Source organism: Aplysia californica, unplaced genomic scaffold (genome assembly GCF_000002075.1).
Source record: "Aplysia californica isolate F4 #8 unplaced genomic scaffold, AplCal3.0 scaffold00005, whole genome shotgun sequence".
In the NCBI taxonomy this organism is placed as follows: domain Eukaryota; kingdom Metazoa; phylum Mollusca; class Gastropoda; order Aplysiida; family Aplysiidae; genus Aplysia; species Aplysia californica.
The window spans coordinates 1,660,310-1,680,767 of record NW_004797275.1 but is presented as its reverse complement, the minus strand read 5'-3'; the positions used below and the strand labels follow the sequence as shown (position 1 = coordinate 1,680,767).

Sequence of the window (20,458 nt, the reverse complement as noted above, 5' to 3'; positions counted from 1 at the left end):
AGGAAATACAGGTGCTCAAGTCCAATTTAAAACACATCTCAGGTCACTCAACTACTTCAACCGAAATACAGAAAGTCTCAAAGAAACAAAATGAGAAGGTTCAATATTTTGTAGGCTCACTGTTTTATTATTATTTTTTTAATTTCTAAAAGTCCTGTGTAATAAGTGAGGTGTGGCATGCTGACACATAAATCAATGATACTTGACAACGGACACGTGGACTCCAAAATTTATGCCAATCACAGCATATGGCATGGACACCGGCCTTCGGGTACACACACAGTAGTGTGGGGTCTGTTGTCAGCCACTGTGGACTATAAGACATCCTATTCTGTTGATTATGTGCAATTCCACAGGAAAATGTGATATGATCCCGACTCTCTGGAAAACTTTGTTGCTTTGTGCGATGTTACAGTCAGGATTACATACCTTCATTAGTACCTCTAGAAACACTTGTATGTCTATATCTGCGTGTGAAGGTGGGCAACATGTGAGTAAAAGAGCTGAGAGTTCATGAGAGAATGTATATTTATTTGTATACATTCCATATGGCCACTGATAAATGGGTATGCAAACATATACATGTACTGAAACTGCACTATGTAAATTACATATTATTATGGTCTGTTAATTATTGTTACCTGCTAGATCATAGCATCCTACAAAACAGTGGAGCAGTCTGTCTGATAAGTCACTGTCTTAGTTATAGGTACAAGCTTTTATATCTCGGAATTTAAAAAATGAGAACACACGTGTATAAATTTAGTCTATGGCAACTTGAACTGACATCATGCAACACAAGCAAAAACTAAAATCACGGAACCCACAGCTGGGAATAAACAACAAAAGTTATCAGTGTGTATGCATAAACTGAGTTAACTTGCACTGCCAGAAGATGTTACACCCTACCACTACAGGTCAAGCTGCATGACAAGGGTAGTACCACTGTTGCAAGAACAATGTTCGCACCTGGTGTTTGATGAGGCAAAGATTGGCAAATTTTAAATGCTAAAATCAACATGTGAGAAGAAAAAAACCCTGTTCCTCCTTCAATCAAGCCCTTTATCATAACAAAATTGTGCTGAATATTATCAAAGATATCTATATAATGTTAACAATGCTAAAATGCCCAGTTTACACATTCAATGTGTGTTTAATTTTCTTGGACTTTTGGAAATTTCAGTCAAGAAAGGGAACAATATTTGAAGTATATAGGGCTACCTCATGTGGATTTTTTCATAAGGAGGAGCAATACAGTCTTAAAATCAGGAAGAAAAAAAAAGGAGAATAGGCAGCAAAACGGAAAAGAAAAACAAAATTCAAAGCTACAAACATACCCAAGACAGTATTTCTCAACATAAATATATACATGTACAACAGGAAAATTCATCATTTCCCACAAAGCAAGTCCACAGGTTAAGAACTTCATTTCCTTGATTTTCAATATCAAAAAGGATTTTCAGAATGCAATTCAGTACATACTCGTTCACGACTATTTAAATCTTTAAAAAAGTGGGAACTGCTATGTACAGATAAAAAAACTGTTTTTACAATTTAGATCACACTAATAAAAGTACTGTCTCAAATTTAAAGTACAGCAGAAAAACACCCATTTGCGCACAGCTTACTGTGGTCTTATACCAATACTGGTGTGAAGGGTTGAAACATTTTGATTACATCACAATCGCATCTTAATTTTTAAGCCTGACATCAAGCAGCAAAAACCTCTTCATACTTTATTCAAAGTGAAAGTAAAAGTGATAATCCCATCCATGTCTCCCATGATAGAAAACTCAGCTTTTTTCCAACTTATCATCATGCAAGTCCCCCCTGAAAACGCCTTGCTCCCAGAGGTGTCATAAAAAGAAGATTCGTGCAAGGAATGACTTAATCGAAACACAAAAGACATCAAGATCATTCAAAGGTCAAACCTCTTTTAAGCAGCAATCTTCTTGCTCTATGACATACGACAAAAAACCAACATAATCGTACTATACAAGCAGGAAAACTCATACTCATAGTACGTTATGGAATCCTCATTACTATCGAAAATGCTATCAACTGCCTTAGACAGTGTAGTGATGAGTAAAAACTGGCCAGGTGACGAGGCAGCAAGAGAACTAAGGAAGAAGCATCTTCGTTGTGATCTCTCTCACATCTCAGAGAAGTCTGAGCATTCTCCTGAAGTCTATTTTATCTACCTGACCTCAGCAGTATTTTGTCTCCGTCGCTATTTCAATTTACAGCTAAGAATGTTAAGTCCCTAAATAAAATCTTTCTGTTTTCTCCTTAAGCTGAAAAGTGGAAGTACTTCTAACAACTACCAAACTTTGTGGATAACAAAAATGCAACTGAGAACATCAGTTCAATGCCAAACTTAAACAGCTTTTTTCTGTTTCATTTTTACACCCAGGATCAAATGGCATAATACAGAGAACGGCAACAACACTGCACTGCAGCAACTGTCTCGAATATCAAGGAATTTCTGATTATATCATTCAGTGAAGTGCTTGAAACAGCAGTAACAGTAAAAAAAAAAATGACACTAGTAACAATTAGAAAGCATTATGTCAAATACCAGACTTGTCACATTAGAGAAAATCTTTGAGACGTTTGTCTTATGGATGGGAAATGCTGCAGACTCCATTTATTCTAACAGATGTACATTGTATACAATCCCTCATTTAAAAAAGCAGGATGGAAAAAGACACAAGTACAGCCACAATCTAAACACAAGCTTCCTTTAAAAAAAACAACTGACAGTAAAGTCCTGAACAAATGAGCTGAAGCAACACCTTCAGAAACTTTTCTTATTGATGAAGCCACAAATAACAATACCTCGCCAACGGGGACACAATTAAATCGACTGATTAGTGTTAGTCTCTGCTAAAAGCCACCTTAAATAGTGATGTTTGACGCGGTCTTACACTGAGCAGTCCAAATGAACTCTTCTACTTTGCAATGACTGTGACTGAATTGACATGATAAAAATCACCTTGCACAAAAACAAAACAGCAGTCTCAATCTCTTTCCACACACTTACATCAGTTTCATCAGATCCAATGATACATTCACGCAGTTCACTGTGAAAAATAATATATAAGCGTCCAACCAGAATGACTTGCAGATACAGAAGCACGTGTATAAATCAGTCATCAAATAATAAAAACAAATCACAATGTTACATCTTTCCATGTAAGGTGTGGTTACCGGGATGTGTCTGGAACTTTTCTCCAAATGTATACATGTCGGACTGCACAGCGTTGCTCAATGCACCATTTCATCCCCCAGGGCTCAATTCTCACCAGAACATAGGCCAAAGATCAAAATCAAAGCTACCTGAACTCATCAACAAAATTAAATCAAAACAAGCCCATTGTTCACACAAAACAAATGCTTTCTTTACCTGAGAAATACGAGCCTATTCAAAAAGAGTTCGATAATAAATTTCAGGGCGAGATTTCAATTTCCACTCCTTTTCCAAAAAGTTGGAAATAGTTCAGAGGAAGAGAATATCTTAGAGTCTAATGCCAAGAAAATAGCAACACATAACAACTCTCTCTTGAAAACTATCAGGCAATTATGTACTTAAAGACGAATACAAACAAGATCATGGATGGCACTGAAGGGTAAACATCTAGACTCTAGTCTCTACTCTATGATGACCTCAAGAGTGAAACAGGTCAACCAAACTAAATCTGAAGAGAAAGTGATTCAGACCTGTTTAAAGACAACATTACATGTCATGAAACTTCAAAGTGGGTTTGCTATGAGATAATAATTGCACACGGCAAATGACCACAGATCTTTTAGTATCAGATGTCTGCTCAAAGAGAATACAATTATTAGTAGCCCAAGGAAAACTAAACACCTTGGTATTCTAATGGAAAATTAAAAACAGCAAACTGCCACACATATTTATGCTCAGCAGACAGATAATAGTGCAGTTAAGGCATAAAACACAGAGGTTGAAACAGTGAAGGATGAAAGACAGATTCAAGAAGGAAACACAATAAAAGGAAAAATCAAATCTATCCAAAAATCCTTGTGTAGACTCTCATTAGTACATAGCACTAAATCAAACAGGGGACACGAGTAAAAAACCACAGCCATATTTACTGTGCACAGGAACTCAGTCAGAAAGCTTAAGACTAACGGTCGAACAGTGTCAAGTTTCTACCAATTGCAGCATCTCAGGATCAAAAAGCAAGGTCAGTAGAAGAGAAGGACCCCAGGAATTCAAGGAAGGTAAAAAGTATTTGGGGAGCAGGAAAATGTGATTCTGAATAAACATACCATATTTTTTAAAAACCCGTAGCCACATTTGCCTATAGTGAAAGCAAATACATCAGTACAAAAAAAAAAATAAAAGCCATACGTGTGGCGAGATACTATGGACTTCATCATCACAAACATTAATGATGTTTACATGCAGGAAAAACAATGTATGGAAACAGATATTATATATAAATCAGGGGAAAATTTCGAGTAGTTTTTGTCCTTTCATTAAGGAAATACTTCAAACTCAGACTCAAGAAGTAAATACTGTTACAAATAAAAAGCAGGAAGAGCAACATCACATGTCACCACAACAGAACAGCAAGAATGGATTTTAACAATTTGTTCTAAACATACTTATTTTTTTCATACAACACAAGGGGAAAAAAAGGAACTTTCTTCTATACAATAAAATGTTGTAAAATGCGTGCAGAAAGAAACTTCCTCCAACTCAGCATGAGACGCAACATGAAATTTTTCTCCACAAGAATCACATTGAGGTCTCTGAGAAATGGGAACAAAATTCTATTAAAAACGGAAGAAACTTCGAAATTAAATCAGCACTGCCCCTCCCAAAACTCCAGCAATAACCTGGATGTGGTCAGTTAGAGCCATTAGTTTTGCTGCTGTTCCTTTTGCTCTTTCAAGCGGTTTTCCTCTTCCTTCTTTTCTTTCTCTTCCCTTCTCTCTTCATCCTCCAGCAAGGCCTCATGTTTCAGCAGGTTGGTGATCTCCTCCACCTGTCGCTCATTCAGTTTGAGGTGCTCCTGGCTCAGCACTTCCAAAACCTGAAAATTGACCACAGGGTCAAAGTATGATGAGTCTTAGACCATACTTAACAAAACAAGCATGCACAGTTCTTTGTTGCAACATAAGCAGGACTCTCTACGTCAAAACAAAATTAGGAACATTTGGACCAATCAACCATTACAATTTAAACCTCTGAGTTATAACAGATACCAGTTTCCCATCACAAAAACATCAGCCAAAAAAATAATAAAACCTCAAAGAATAAGAATACATGTAAGATAGAATTTTACGCCCCACAAAGAATATACACTTCACTCCTTTGAAAATTGTAAAAAACAATGGCCTCACTCATATCACAACTGGACCACAAAGAAAAATCAAACTTACCTGAAGGGCATGATTGATATCAATATTCCCATCTTTATCTTGATCAAGGACTTCGAACATTCGAAGCAATTTTGAGTCATCAGGAATTTTCTTTAAGCGCTTCAGAGCATCCACCATCTCATTGATAGAAATGATATTGGTCCTGGGGGAAATGATGGAGAGAAAAATTTCACTTACAAAACATCAGCATTCTCAAAAGACAACTTTAACTAGGAAATATGATCACTCAATACATGTACGCCCATGCTACAGAAAGAACAGAGACAGAGACAGGGGGCACATCAAAACAATATAATGGCACGCAAAAATCAAGATACGAGACATGTATGTAAAGTGGGGGGTGGGGGGGGTTAGAGTATTGTGGCGTCGGTGGCCTAGTGGTTAGGCTACCGGACTCGTAATCGTGAGGTTACGGGTTCGGGGGTTCGAGCCGCGGGCCCGACGTTGTGTCCAGACTATACACGAATTTTCCTCACTTCACCCTGGTGGGAATGGGTACCCGGCCTTAGACAGCAAAAGACCTTGTTAGTATGTTAGTGTTTTAGCGCCTATAAATGGCTGCTTGCACAGTATGCTTCCCAGGAAGTTGAGGTTATTTCAGAATGCACTCAGGTCTGCTGGGGTAATAGTATAGATTGTGAAGCCCATAGAGCTTGCTGTTGAGCGAGGATTTGCGCTATACAAATGCTATCGATTATTATTATTATTGGTGGAAACTCAACTCATAGCCATTTGCTCTAACATAAGGTTTTGTCACCAAAAATAGAAACTAGAAAGAGAAACGCATAACTAGGTGGTGCTTTTGAGAGTATATATATAAAAAATGTCCTCAGCTACAGAAATTAACAGCAGGAGAGTGTAATTTCTTCTCTTTCTCCTTCTATGACACACAAAATATACAAACACACACAAATACACAGAAAAAAAAGGGACATAAATTCCAACTGCACCCTACACAAACTACTAACTTGTATTTATCAATCTGTTCTTGCGCTTGCTGAGTATCCCCCAGCTCCTCCTCCAGACTTTTCTCCTCCATAGACATTTTCTCCTGGATGCTGCTCTTCTCCTCCTGCAGGTCCACCACCTTAGAGTCCAGCCGCGAGATCATCTGAGAAACCTTCTTGGCCAGGCGTTTCGCAGCCTTTGATTCCCCATACTGTTTATGGTCAGAACCACTGACCACAGCAACTTCTTTCAGGTCCTCCAAATCCTGGTATTGGAAAGATTCACAAAAGACTCATGAACAGTCCAAGATTTACAAACATAATTCTCTTCATTTACAGTCTACAATCTACTTGGCAAAGGCTCTTGAACCATATAAGACAAAATTTTTCAACATTTAAGTGCCATTCAAACGTCAAAGCTGTTACCTCCTCACTTAATCAGCATATGTCAAGAATTCGTAGCACTGATCTTTGCTTTAATGAACTCTGACAAAATGACATTCAGATGTAAACATGACTTGTCCATGAAAAGAAAATGTGAAACTGCCATGACGGCTTTTATAGCAAAACTGGTGATTGTTTTAAATTTTTGGGATACAATCTAAAGAATAGTCAACCATAATTCAAATTAAAATGCACTAATTTTATCAATAAACACAGACCTACCTCTTTATAATCAGTGATTTCTTCCTTGAGACCTTTCAGGGCGTCGACTTCAATATCAATTTTCTTAGCTTTGGCAACCTCCTCCAGAACAGACTCCATTTCATCCAAATCTTTCGCCGTGAACTCAGAGGCAGCAGGATCCATGAGAGTCTCCCTGGAACTTGGTTGTGCCACTTCAGCATGGTCAACAAGAACTGCGTGTGAGAAAAGCATATGAGTTTCTAGAAAAGATTCAGGAATATGAAACAAAATACAAGCAAAAATTGTTTTTCTCCGAGGATCTTTTCTCATGACACAACAAAAACAATAGTTTAAAAACACTTTGCCAGGGTTCCTCTCCTTGTCACAGCACTACTGAATATTTGTTAACACTCAACTGATCAGCAGAACGAAGACCACTGATATCATTTCAAACTGAAAATAAGTCATAAATCGATCAAAGGTCCACACAGATTTCTCTGATCATCAGACAGGATAAGATGACAAGCTTCTTTTGCTATTCAAACAATAAATAATGCATTTCATCATTTTTCCCTTTCCTGTAAGTTTTCGTGATTTAAACATGTAGAAGCAAACAATCCTGAGAAATGTTTTGAAAATGTGAAAAACTGTACCCAGCATGTGTCAATAAAAGAACGAAGCAGATGAACAACAGTATGAAACTTACCTTCATCTGGAGAAGTTTCCAGCGTTTTGGCAATATCTTCACCCTGAGTCTCCATAGCAGTCTCTGCAGCTTTCGCCTCAGCCTCCGCTCTCTCCCGTTCTGCCTGTTCCTCAATCAACTGGTGGCAGACAGAAAGATTGCTCATAAATTTGTACTCCAAATAAACCATTCCTCAAGGTTATAAATAGTTCTTCTCATGATTATTTTTAAAAAATGCCAACATCTTCTTAAGAAAACAGCCACAAGAGATTATTCATCATCAGTGCTTTAAGGGAAAAAGTAAACTTCACAGATAAATTTTTAAAAAAATAGTAGAGGGTTTTACGGCGCTCGCAACTGCATAAGGTCATATGAGCGCCAAGGGGTGGGTGTCAACAGAGAAGTCTTTACAGGGAATCAGACTTAGACTGCTCACCTCTCTAGCTTCAACAGCACAAGGTCTGCTTCGACTATCAAGGCACCCCGGAAATAGCAGGTCACAAGAGAGTAACAAACATACAAAAGAAGTAGAGGAAAATGACAATAGTAAGGATCAGGAAAGAAAAAGCAGCAGTTCCCTGTTGTAGATCAGGCACAGTTATGAGCGAGACATGAGTCAGCCCATTTACAATTCACCTATGCTTGAACGAGAAATGTCCTCCCTTTGGGAATGGCCTAAAGACACTACAGTCAGTGGCACTGCCCCGGGTGGTACAGATAAATTGTTATGTGGTCTTCGTAATGTAAGATTGAACTGAGGTTGGGGTTGATATTGATTCAAACGATCATAACATTGAAAATCTAAATTACAACACACACAGTCAGAATTACATTACAGAAATCACAGGATCAAGCTCTAAAACCTGTAAAAGTTTTAGTTTAAGAAAGAGTATTACAACACTTACAATGATAATAGGTCATATGAGAGCAAAAGATTAAAGATGTCGCTAATAGAGAGTGACAAAGAAAAGGAGAGATAAGTACAACAGAATTTTTAAAGGAAAAAACGAGCATTAACACTTTTCTAGAGGCCAGTTTCAGGCAGGGGAGCCATATCTTGATGAAGAATGTTCGTATTCGACACAACCCTTAGAGGAAAGAAAAAAAACAAAAACAAAGAAAAGACATCACATACAAAAACAGGGAGAGAAGTTTCTCACAAGAAATAGATGAGTCCAGATAATTCCATAATTCCTGAATTCTTAAAGTTTCCGGAAAAGCGCTAGCAGTAAAATTCCACCTATGCTCTAGTGTCAGATCCTGTAATAAAAGTTTACCTTCTCCTCCTTGGCCATCTGTTCCTTCTCAGCAGCAATGATGGCCTCCTCGTGTTTGATGACGTCCAACTTGGTCTTGTTGTCAACTGTCTCACCCACCATCTCTGCCACCTTCACCTTGGCTTCATCCGCCTAAAAAAAAAAATGGAATTTGAAAAGGCTGACTTTACCGAAAAAAACCCCCAACAAAAAACAATAAAACCCCTCCCCCCAAAAAAACACAGGTTAAAGACATTGAGAACAAGAGAGCGAAGGGAAAATGGCGATACAAAATAGTCTCTCTGTTACAGAGAAGAGCATTTACATGATTATCATTAACTTCTAGGGAAAAAAGAAAGACAAAAACTGGGGGATAAGAAATTAACAAGCAGCAGTTACAGAAAGGAATCAGCAGCATATAAGACATGTTAAAAAAGAACATCAAAAGTTTAAACCAGGGAAAACAGACTACGTTTCGTAACACTTTTGAAACGAAGGTCAGCAATAGACTTTGTCTATCAGACAGGCTTAATACCCAATCCCCTGATTGAACGATATCCATCTTTACTACTTTTATTTTATTTGTTGAACAATGACAGGACACAAGAATGAACATAATATGTTTTGGTGCAATATGAGATTTCAGTTTACATGTACAACCACCCCAGGAAGCTATAGGCTTGATTGTGACAAGAAAGATAGTGTACGGCATAAGAGAGGGCTGTTTTTTTACAAACATTTTACCCCCCCACCGGACATGTTGCAAATGCTGGAGGAAAATCAAGACAAAAGCAATTAAAAATAAACCGAATTTGAAATTAAAGGCAAATTAGCATCTTTACTTTCTCAAAAATGTTTCATATCATTTGAAAATCCATACTGAGCACACAAAATAGTGTTAAAAAAATTCTTCCCCTTCCCATCTTTCTACTACATGAGCAACACCATGACTCCAATTAGAAACAAAGGACGGTGAGTTCGTTTATAAAATCATCCAAAAACTTACAGCAGTATCAGCCAGCTGAGTGATGGTGGCGCCGAGTTTCTCCTCTGTGGACAAAGTCTCGGGCAGGTAGAGGGCGCGGGACAGCAGCAGCAGTGAGGGCGGGATCTGCTCCTCCAGGTGGAGCTGCAGCCACTGCTTCAGCTGGTCCCTCAGCCGGTTCTCAGACACACCCAGGGCCCGCATGCCTCGCGCTCTGTTGGCTGACTGCAGCTCACTGATCGTCAGACTGTCTAGACCTTCTTTCTGAATCATCTGCGAGTCATAAATGTTTAGATAATTTTATAAAAGATGAAATACATGAAGGAATGGTAGAAAGCTTTATTTATCCCCATCTGTAATTTGGTTTACAACTGTCACTCAGAACATATACACAAATTGCAACACATAAAATGAAGTATTATATTATATCTCAACAGTTACATTACCTATCATGATCTACAAAGAATTTCGCAACAGCAAGCCATCCTGTTTCACATTTATGTCCTACTTGAGGATACCCCCTAGTGACCAACCATTTAAAGGCAGTGTAAATGACATTGCTTGACTTTGCATGTCAGCCTGAACTCCCTTGCCATTCAACCACAAAAGAGTGACCTATTTTTTAAAAATCCAATAACAACAGCTTGCAAATACTTTGAATAAGCATTAAGAAATCAATATTGCACAAGAAAATATTGGGACCTTACAGACATCGGTGGTGAACCCCATTCATTATTCATAGTCAACAGCGAGATTTATCATAATTACGTAATTTTTACCTTATCATCAGCTAACAACCCTCGAAGTTTCATTTCCAGCAGAAATCGCAACAAGGCATCACTTCCTCTGGGTGTGATGTTCAGCATGATACAGCAAGCTCGTAACTGTTGTCTGGATAAATTGTCCAAGGTAATTTCATCTTCGAAAAGCTTGGCAAATTTCATAATGTCTTTAGTGTTCGGTTTTATTCCTTCTTTCCTAATCTGAAAAAACAAAACAACCCAGTGTATGAGTTAGAAAAAACATAAAAAGCTCCAATTTAAATGAGGAGAAACTAAATTAATGACAAACAGTGAATTCACATGAAAGAAAGCTTCCCTTGGGAAGCATGAAAAATCAGTAAAAGCATAAACAGCATCCATCTGAAGTGTCATATCTTAAATAAATGACAAACTGTGAATTCACATGAATGTAAGCTTCCCTTGGGGAAAGATGATAATCAGTCAATATATAAACAGCATCCATCTGTATGCCTCAGAAAACAGGCTACCCCCACCTCCTTCAATAGCAAATATCTCGACTTCTATTCAAGGTAAATAGATATTTTTTTCACAGAAAGGAAGACAAATAAACAAGCTTTAAGATCATACCAATAACTCTATATGCCCAAAAATTAATGAGCACCTGATTCCACCGCGTCGTGACACAAATGCAGCTGTGTCATTGATATCCATTCATACAATTTTCAAAAGACTCAACCTTAAAGTGATTAAGCACAAACAGAAGCTCCTAAATCCACAACCTTATCAAAAATAGTTTACAGCTTTGATGTGCTCTCCAATAACTGATACCAAACCCTTTCCCAGTCTGCCAAATGGTCATTTTACGACCATTGTGAAAAGCAGTATTGTTAAGCAAGAACTAGTGATCAGTAATAGTGTACAAGTAAAAACTTACAGTGACATTTCAATTTCCTTTTCCCTTTCAAGGCTTATAGTAATCCAAGCGACCCTCTCAAAACACTTAAGCCAATGAAAATCAACATAAGATACTTACCTATGGTCTTCACAAATGTTTTGATTGGATAAAAGTGAAATATTAATTTACTTCTTTCATGCAAGAAAAGAACACCATTCAAAATAATGTGCAATGTACTGCCACAGAGCACTCGCCTTCGCACAGCACTATGGGCTGTGTCACAATGCTCAGTTTTAGTAACAGTTTTACAGCATTTGCAGCTTGCAATAAAATTTAGCCATAGGAGTGTCTGGTTGTGCCATTAATAAACAGTTAAATGAGTAGTGGGTTGTAAATTGTCTCCTGCCCAACCAAGAGTTAGTACAACTTTTCCAATGGCAAGGTGCTACTTTTACTCCATTTTTCTTGTGACGGAGCAATAATCTTTCTCCAAATTTACTACATACGTACTTTCAGTCCAGCTCACCTTCCTGTCTATCTACCAACTGAGGTAATAGTCAAACAAAAAAATAACCCTCCAAAACCATCAGAACCAATCTATTCAGTTGCAGCATATTGCAAAAGTTGTCCATCGTAAATGCTATAATTTAGACCATGTTGAGGCTTGATCCTAAATTTGTCAGGGCTAGTCCGGGCCATCAGGATACAGCAAAAAGGCAGGGACACTCAACAAAAAATCTTGCCCTCGTGGGAATCAAACTCATGTCTTTGCCCTCATGGAGAAGGCCCTGACCATGACACTACAAAAGCCAGTATCTGTGACAACCATATGGCTTGAAACCCATACAAGGACAAGAAGGGTAAATAGACAGTAGTTTCTCAGTTTCATATAAATATTTAAAACAAGTAAATAAAAAACATCTTTGTATGTCCAACTTTTCTTGCAGCCATGGTAGAGGCACTGGTTTTACTCAAAGGCAAAAGCAGTAAAAGCGCATATATATACAAACCTTATCAAGGAAAAGTCCAAATGATTCTGCCGTCTGACCATCTTTTTTCTTTGCTTCAACGGGAGACTCCTTGATAGTCTTCTGAAGAAATTTGGCCATCTCAATTTTGGCTTTTAGAGTCTTTTTTATTTTCTCTTTCTGAAATGAAAATACAATACATTATGTGTTACAAATGATTTGATTATGGCCAAAGAAATAACTTTTCTCCTTATTTCAAAATATGTCCAGATGATTTTGAACAATTTTGAATAGGAGAGATAAAAACGACCTTCACATTCAATCCGACATTTAACTTTTCCCTGGCGACTTTAACAGCCTCATAAAAGATGTTGCGGCAGGTCGTATTCCCATGGTCATTATCTGGTGACACATCTTATATCTGTATGTAAATGTCGAGAAGCCAAGGCTTGCTGCCTTACCTGTAAACCGAAAGGGCATGAAATAAAGATAAATGAAATAAATTCCACTTTATTGATCCCCTTGGCAAATTTGTTTGACAAAAGTGTACATATATATACATAATACACAACATCACAAACAGACAATTCGTACACCATTGCTGGTCGCTACTGTACTGTATAGCGCCTTGTTTTTGAGCTAGGGCTGTAGTATTTTGCTCAAGGACACACCCTGGCAAGCTCGCAGCTAGACGCTACATCACCGACACCTGCCAGACATTATTGTGAGCCTGAGCTTACAAACCACTCAGCCACTGAGTCCTCACAAGAGTTATCCAGTAACAGGAGTACAGACCTGACAAATGCAGGAAAAGAGTAAAAAATACAATGTAAATCTTGATATTGGAACAAATGTTTGTGTACACACAATCCAAACTTACCTCATCCTTTTCTTCTTTGAAAGTACTAGGCAACATGTTAGGGAATAGGGTGAGGACTACTGGAAGCAGAAATTCAGCAAATGGAACGAGGATAAAAACCAGCATCGGTAGAAGTCGGAACAAGTCTGCTGTAGTCCGCACCAACTGAGGACAGATGAGGGGGTGGGATGGAAAAAGGGGAAGACAATGTTAAATCTAAAAATCTTGCAACTTGAGATGGCTAAAAAGACAAAAGATGAAAGAACATAGACGTGTTGTCAAAGCACAGTGATAAAAAAATTAAAGCCCTGATTAAGCATTTACTGCTATTGGCACAGGCAAACACAAACGAAACTCAAAATCAGTTCATATTTTTAAAGATTAAATAAATTATGAAGCTAATACATTCAACAGCACTTGGGTTAAAAAATCCCCATTTGAACATTTTAAAGATCATACTTATTACCAACCTGGTTATGTTCTCTTCTTGTCAAACTTTTCCCATTAAGAACTTGCCATATCAGTTTGCTGCAGATTCTGAAGTCAATGAATAAAAGCCTGAAACCATGGTAGTAATGTTTGCAGGCGGCCACAAAGCGTTGTGTCAATGTTTTCTTGGCTGGAGTAAGAGCTGTCTCTTCCTCTACTGGCACAACCTGTTGTTTCTCCTCTTTAGCCTCTTTGGCACTATCTTTTAGAGCCTTCACAGTTTTTTCCAGCTTAGATTCTTCCTTCCTCCAGGCTACAGAGGTATGGAAACCTCGATGTTGAAATAGGGACGACTGTATAGCAAGACGGTTGTTCAAGTGTAATGAGTATGAAGTTTGCACCGGTGAGGAGGATTCATATACAGAAGAAACGTGTCTAATAGGAAATCTGTACTGTGCGAGTGACGCTGCCCTGACATCCCCTCCATGTATAAGATATTTGGACTTGAAGATGGAACTTTGAAGTGTTGGATGATCTGAAGGAAAGACTTGAGGGTATGCGCTGGCACTGTACTTTTGTGGAGACCTGTCGTGAAAGGAGGAAGTAGAAATATCAGAGAATTTCTACAAATTTACTGTTGCAGGTTACTAAGACAACAAAACATTCAACACTCTTTTGATGCACACAACAAAAGCGTTTATTACATTCTCACACTTGGTTTGATAACATAAAACGTGAATTGAGATCATGGATAATTCTCACTTCTCACTATAGAAAACTTACATGGATTCAACAACATTTAAGCCAAGTTGAGATGTTTTAATAAATTTCCCTACAAAATTACTGAATAGTGAGCGATACAATACAAAAATTACATTAACAAATAAACAGCAACGCCTCTAAACCACTCACTTCTGTACACAAAAATCAAAGTATCGCACGACTTACAGTGTCATATATGTTATCTTTCATGAAAAGTACTTGGTTCTATTCCAACTTTGCACACATGTGGAAGGAGGAAAACCAAAGAATTTAATTTGTTAACTCATAATTCCAAATTTACTGAAGAAACTTTGGTAAGTATAGATAAATTAAGAGATCTTTGATCCTGGCAAGAGACTGGGAGGGGGGGAGAAACCCCAGGCAAGACAGAAACACAGATCTAATGTACAGTGGATTGATTTCAGAAACTAAAACGATAAGTTACCTCTCAGATCTAGCTGAGGAACAAAAAAAAAGAAAAAAAGAACAAGTCTTCCAATTCACAATAGTCTTAAAGCAACCAAAAGATGCTACTAGAAAATAAAAGTATCATAGACAAAACGGTGAACAAGTAACAAGTAATCCCGAAGCAGAGAGCATAAAAAATGACATTTTTCAGTAGTTTTTTATTTTTAAATGTATATATTATGTAGGTGTTTTTATGCCCAATCCAAACAATTAAAATAATTTAGGAGGCAGGCTTCAGACCCTGCCTGTCCGGGTCAATCTCAGCTGAGAGGGACACAACATCCCAACCAACAGAAAGACCGAGATGTTAAAAAAAATTTATTCCATCTTGGGAAGCGAACTCGGGCTTCCTGCATGCAACAGCAAAGCATCTAACCACTACACCACAAATGGTTATTTATTTTTTTTACTAATACAGTAACTGAACTAAAGATACCTACCGGTTTTTTGTTGCATTATCAATGAAGACACTAGAGCAATATTTGCAGTAGAAGAAAGACCATCTTCCTCCTGGAAAATAAGAATTTGTAAAACAATGATTAAGAATGGGACATTTTCTTGTTATGAAAATATTAATTTTTCTTGCAGGATTTTCTTCTAATTTACAGTCATGGACACAAAATCACACCATTCAGTTTAGGAGGTGGGCTACTCTAACCCTGCCTGTCAGGGTCTACTTGTGTTGAGTGAGACACTGTATCCCTGCAGACCGACTGATGAAATCTTCCCCACTCAGAAGTTTATCTCTTGTCTTCTGCATGATACTACTGGGAAAAGAAAAACACCACAGATGCCTGTCACCTTTCATTCGTGTGAAAACATATATATATATATGTGAGGCAGTGTGGTGAAATCAGTCCCTCGTCAAAATAATGAAAGTTAAGAAGCTAGCATTTTCCGGCAGGTTTGGGAATTTTAATCGAATTTTTGTTTTTTGGCTCAACACCTTTCATGCCCATAAAAGAACACATTTCTGTATGGATTTGACTGAAAAACGTTGATTAAAGGCATAAAAGATGTAAATTTTCAGTTTCCACGAGCTCTCAACCTAAGGAAATAACTAAACTCTGGCGGCCATTTTCTCAAAATTTTTACCTCTGAAACCAGGCGTCCCTTCAATCGCCAATAACTCAAGTTGTATTCAAGATAAATGGATCCTTTTTTCATCGAAAGCAAAGCAAATGTACAGACTTTAAGATGATATCAATATTTCCATATGCTGAAAAATTGACTAGCGCCTGGTTCCACAGCGTCATGACACATATTCATTTGATGGGTACTGAAATCATCGCTCCTTAGTATTGTTTTAATGAATGAATGAATGGAAGAGAGGTAAAGGTAATTCCACAGACAAAAGCACACAGGAAATACATCAGAGAAAATTACAGTTAGAAGGTTGAAATGGTTGTTGAATACAGTTTCGAAGGGGAAACTTTCCTCATTTTCAGTACAATATTTATATGTAAATTGCTTTGTCATGATCTATTTTAGGTATTTTTGTTAACCCACAGATTGCATTACTTAGATACCTGAAGGTGTCATCCCTGGCTTAGAGGTTTATGTGTGCAATGACACGCCAGTGCTTACAGTCTATAGCTGCCGTTATACACTCTGTCGGTACAGTTTTAGTAAGGTTTTACGAGCTCGCAACTGCATTTATATAAAAGGTCATATGAGCGCCAAGGGGTGGAGGGATGTCAACAGAAGTCCAAACAGGGAATCAGGCTTATTCTGCTCACCTCTCTAGCCTCAACAGCACAAAATCTGTTTCAACTATCAAGGCACCCCGGAAATAGCAGTTGACGTAAGAGAGTGACAAACATACAAAAGAAGTAGCGGGAAAATGACGATAGAAAGGATGAGGAAAGAAAAAGCAGCAGTTATATGTTGTTCCGGCACAGTATGAGCATGACATCGATAAATCAGCCCAATTACAATTCTACTGTGCATAAGAACATGTTAATATCCCCCCTTTGGGAATGGCCTAAAGACAGTTTCAGTAAGTAGCACTGGCCTGCGGAGGAGGGGGGGGAGGGGTGCGAACTCATGCTAAAGCCAGTCCATGCCTAGATGTCATTGGTCCACAATGCTCGTTGTCCACCCTTGACCCTTTTTTCCCGTTTTATTGTATTGTGTGGCTTGTCTTGTGTGGAGAATCTGACACAACTCAAAGTCCTAAAATTGCTTCCCAGCTTATTCTGGCCATTCCACGGTAGTAGAACCACATCTCAAATGCAGATATTTTGTTTTCTTTTGTCAATTGTGAGTACATATAATATAATATATATATAATATATTACACTATGTCATACCTGTAAAATGTGTAAGTGTGTGATGAGAGAAAGTGCTGTGTGCTACTGGATATTTTACCGCTCAAGCACTCGAGCGTTCAATTAAAGGCTCGATACTAATATATTACTTGAGTACTCGAGCCAACGAACGCTACTAAATAGGGTTCAACACTCTCTCTCGTCAAGGGGCACTACTCATAGGGCACGATGAGCATCAACGGAGGTAATCATTAACCACATTGGGGAGGGGGGATCCTTGGATCTTCAAAAGGGACCCAAGGACAGTAACTCTCAGTACGCCTTGATATCAATGGTTTTTCTATAAATAATGAAAAAACAAAAAAAACTAGCAGCTTTTCCCGAAACCCCTTACTGTGCTCAACAGAAAAACATGCAGCACAAAGATATATCTATACAAAGTGACAGGGGAGGAAAGGTGAGGAGGAAGGGGTACATATAAAAAATCCCCAACAAACCAACCCGTCATGAAAGCGCATCTTTTATCGGAAGAAAACAGAGACACTGTTTGGAACAATGCTCTCACCAGAGCACTGATGATACATTATATTACTACTCGAGAGGCTGTGTACCGAGCTCTGACAGTATTACTCAACTCGAAAGGCAAAGCACAGAGTGATGATGGTACTGTTCGAGAGGCCCCCTCGAGCAAGGTGCCGCTCGCGAGTGTCGAGTGATATAACGGCAGGTGGTGCGTGGGTGTGTGAGCATAGCATGCATGTGTATTTAAAGTGTGTGTTCGTGTATGCGTATGTTTTGTTTCTTAGTGTGTATATGAACAAAACCTTTTCAATATATATAAAATATATATATATGTTGCGATGAGGTGGAATCAGGCGCTCATCAATTTTAGGGCATGTGGAGTTATGGATCATCTTAAAGCTTGTTCATTTGTCTTGTTTTTGATGAACATGATATTCATTTATTTTAGATACAAAAATTTACATTTTTTGTGCCTTTAATCAATGTTTTTCATTAAAATCTATACAGAAACATGTTCTTTAACACTTTCCCTACCGCGAGCCGCATTTTGAGGCTCAAAGACGAGGCCTCGCTAGACAGAGAGCCGCAAAATACGGCTCGAGTGGCTCACTATCTATTCCAATCCAATAATGAAAAGACGAAATTCTTGGCCGATCCAAGTTTTCAAAATAATAGAACAGACTTCCTGTTAGCAGAGATACCAAAGAAAATATAGCACTGAAAGGCAATTTTTAGTCATTTCAGCGCTTTTTTTTTTGTCCCCTTCGAATCGCAAAAATGAGAAGAAAATAAGCGCTTCCCTGACTTCAGTATATGTCTCAAATCTTCACTTCTCTATATTAGAAGTACATGTATACATAACTTTCAGCATTTTTTTGAATTACTTGTGGCAACCTACCTGGGAATTTGAATGATGTTGTTGTTGTACTTTTTTTATGATCTTTCAAAGCTGTAAAATTTTTGATTTATGACACCTTCGATTTTCTTTTAGAAACCCCAAACTAATAAAATAATTGGAATAAATCTTCAATATTGTATCACCATATATGATAGATTATTTCTAAACCTTCAGATTGATGGGTCATATGATGTGATTTGTATGTGTGTTTAGTTGGATATTTTGACATTTTTTGGTGTAGGGTAGGGGTGTAAAAATAGGTCAGGGCAAAGCCCTGGGCCAGTGGTGGATTTTGGCCTGGTAGGAAAAGAGTTATGGACATGATAGAAGGTGTTGATCCAAAAAACAAAAATTCGATAAAAATTCTAAAATCTGCGGAAAAATGCCAATTTTTTCATTTTTATTATTTTGATGAGCGCCTGATTTCACCACGCTGTCTCACATATATGAATTGCACTTGTAAAACCCCTAGAGCTGTATTCTAACTAGAGTGGGCGCAATAAAAGTGATCAGCATTATAATGTTGCCTATACCATCATTATCTGACATTAATTATAATTCATCAACTAAAATGAAGACATATGAGAATAATAATAATAACAGGCAAGTTCACAGTTCACGAAACTGATCTGATTCATCAGCTTAGCAAATGTCAAATTATGTAATGTTTTAAAGAATGGAAAAATCAAGACACTGACAAAAAGCTCTGGAATGTAGGACTGCATTAAAAAAATTACATTTAATTTAGGATGACTGGCCAAGAAGACTTCCGTTTTCCGCTCTTTGTAAAAAGGTATAAAAATATTAAAATGGTTGATCTGGCTTCTCGAAAGAGTATCAGTCATTACAGAAAAAAACCCACTCATGGAACAAGAGAATGATGTTGTTCCAAGTTGTGCTGAGATAGGCAAAACTAAGACTAATGACATTGACCTAAATCCAGTTCTAGATTGGAAGCAGAGTAGATTTTAGCAGTTGATCTACTATACTATACTACTATACAAATTTTAGTTCTCTTTTAAAAGAAGGGGGTGGGGGTTTGAAGTAGCAGGAGTGGCCATTCTCCAAAATCATCTTATGAACAAGATCTAGAATCTAGATTTCCTTTACATTAGATGCCTTTAAACTAAAATAGTACTTTGACCATGAAACCCCTTGATTTGGCCTCTTTCAGATTACAACAAGCAGGTGAAAAATTGTACTGAGACGACACCAGTGCCCCATGCCATATCAACAGTATGGGCATGGGGGTTGTTGATTTTCTCCTCACACATTCAAGAGAGCAAATTAACTAGTAGTGGCAGCCCATGCTGACTCGTAATTATGCCATGTTGATCTATCTCTCTTCTTGAGTGCAGATCTATTACTCTAACCATACTTATAATCACCACCGCCTACGATTACGAGGTGAAGGCCCCCTCTTTTTTCCCACATGCCTTCGTTCGTAAGGTCAGCCGGAGAAAACACTGCCTCTGTTCCGAAAACGAAGAACAAAACAGTTAGTGCGCCTAAATTACTTTCTATCTTTCTTACCTAGAACAGGGTTATTCCTAAGACCAGAGACTTGCTTCAAGAGAAATGACGACATTTTCCACTGACACTAAAGACAACAATTTCCATCAGCAGCCATATTTACTGTAAAAGAGGTCAATAGGTCACCTAGGTATAATGTGACCCGCTCAGCTGGAATTTGAGGTCAAGTTTAAAATATGAAATTTATGACATATAT

General features: G+C 37.9%; 1 protein-coding gene across 1 annotated transcript; it reads right to left on the bottom strand.

Annotated features, from left to right (window-relative positions):
* Positions 1 to 104: 104 nt before the first annotated feature.
* LOC101852288 (LETM1 domain-containing protein LETM2, mitochondrial) lies at positions 105 to 20,394 on the bottom strand. The gene is made up of 13 exons (XM_005089336.3): positions 20,263 to 20,394; positions 15,480 to 15,549; positions 13,851 to 14,394; positions 13,402 to 13,545; positions 12,564 to 12,701; positions 10,695 to 10,898; positions 9,937 to 10,188; positions 8,952 to 9,083; positions 7,696 to 7,813; positions 7,029 to 7,222; positions 6,384 to 6,628; positions 5,416 to 5,557; positions 105 to 5,066 (listed from the first exon to the last, which is right to left on the bottom strand). Exons 1-13 carry the CDS (start codon positions 20,315 to 20,317, stop codon positions 4,893 to 4,895), a joined length of 2,412 nt encoding a protein of 803 aa, XP_005089393.1. The 5' UTR covers positions 20,318 to 20,394; the 3' UTR covers positions 105 to 4,892.
* Positions 20,395 to 20,458: the final 64 nt, after the last annotated feature.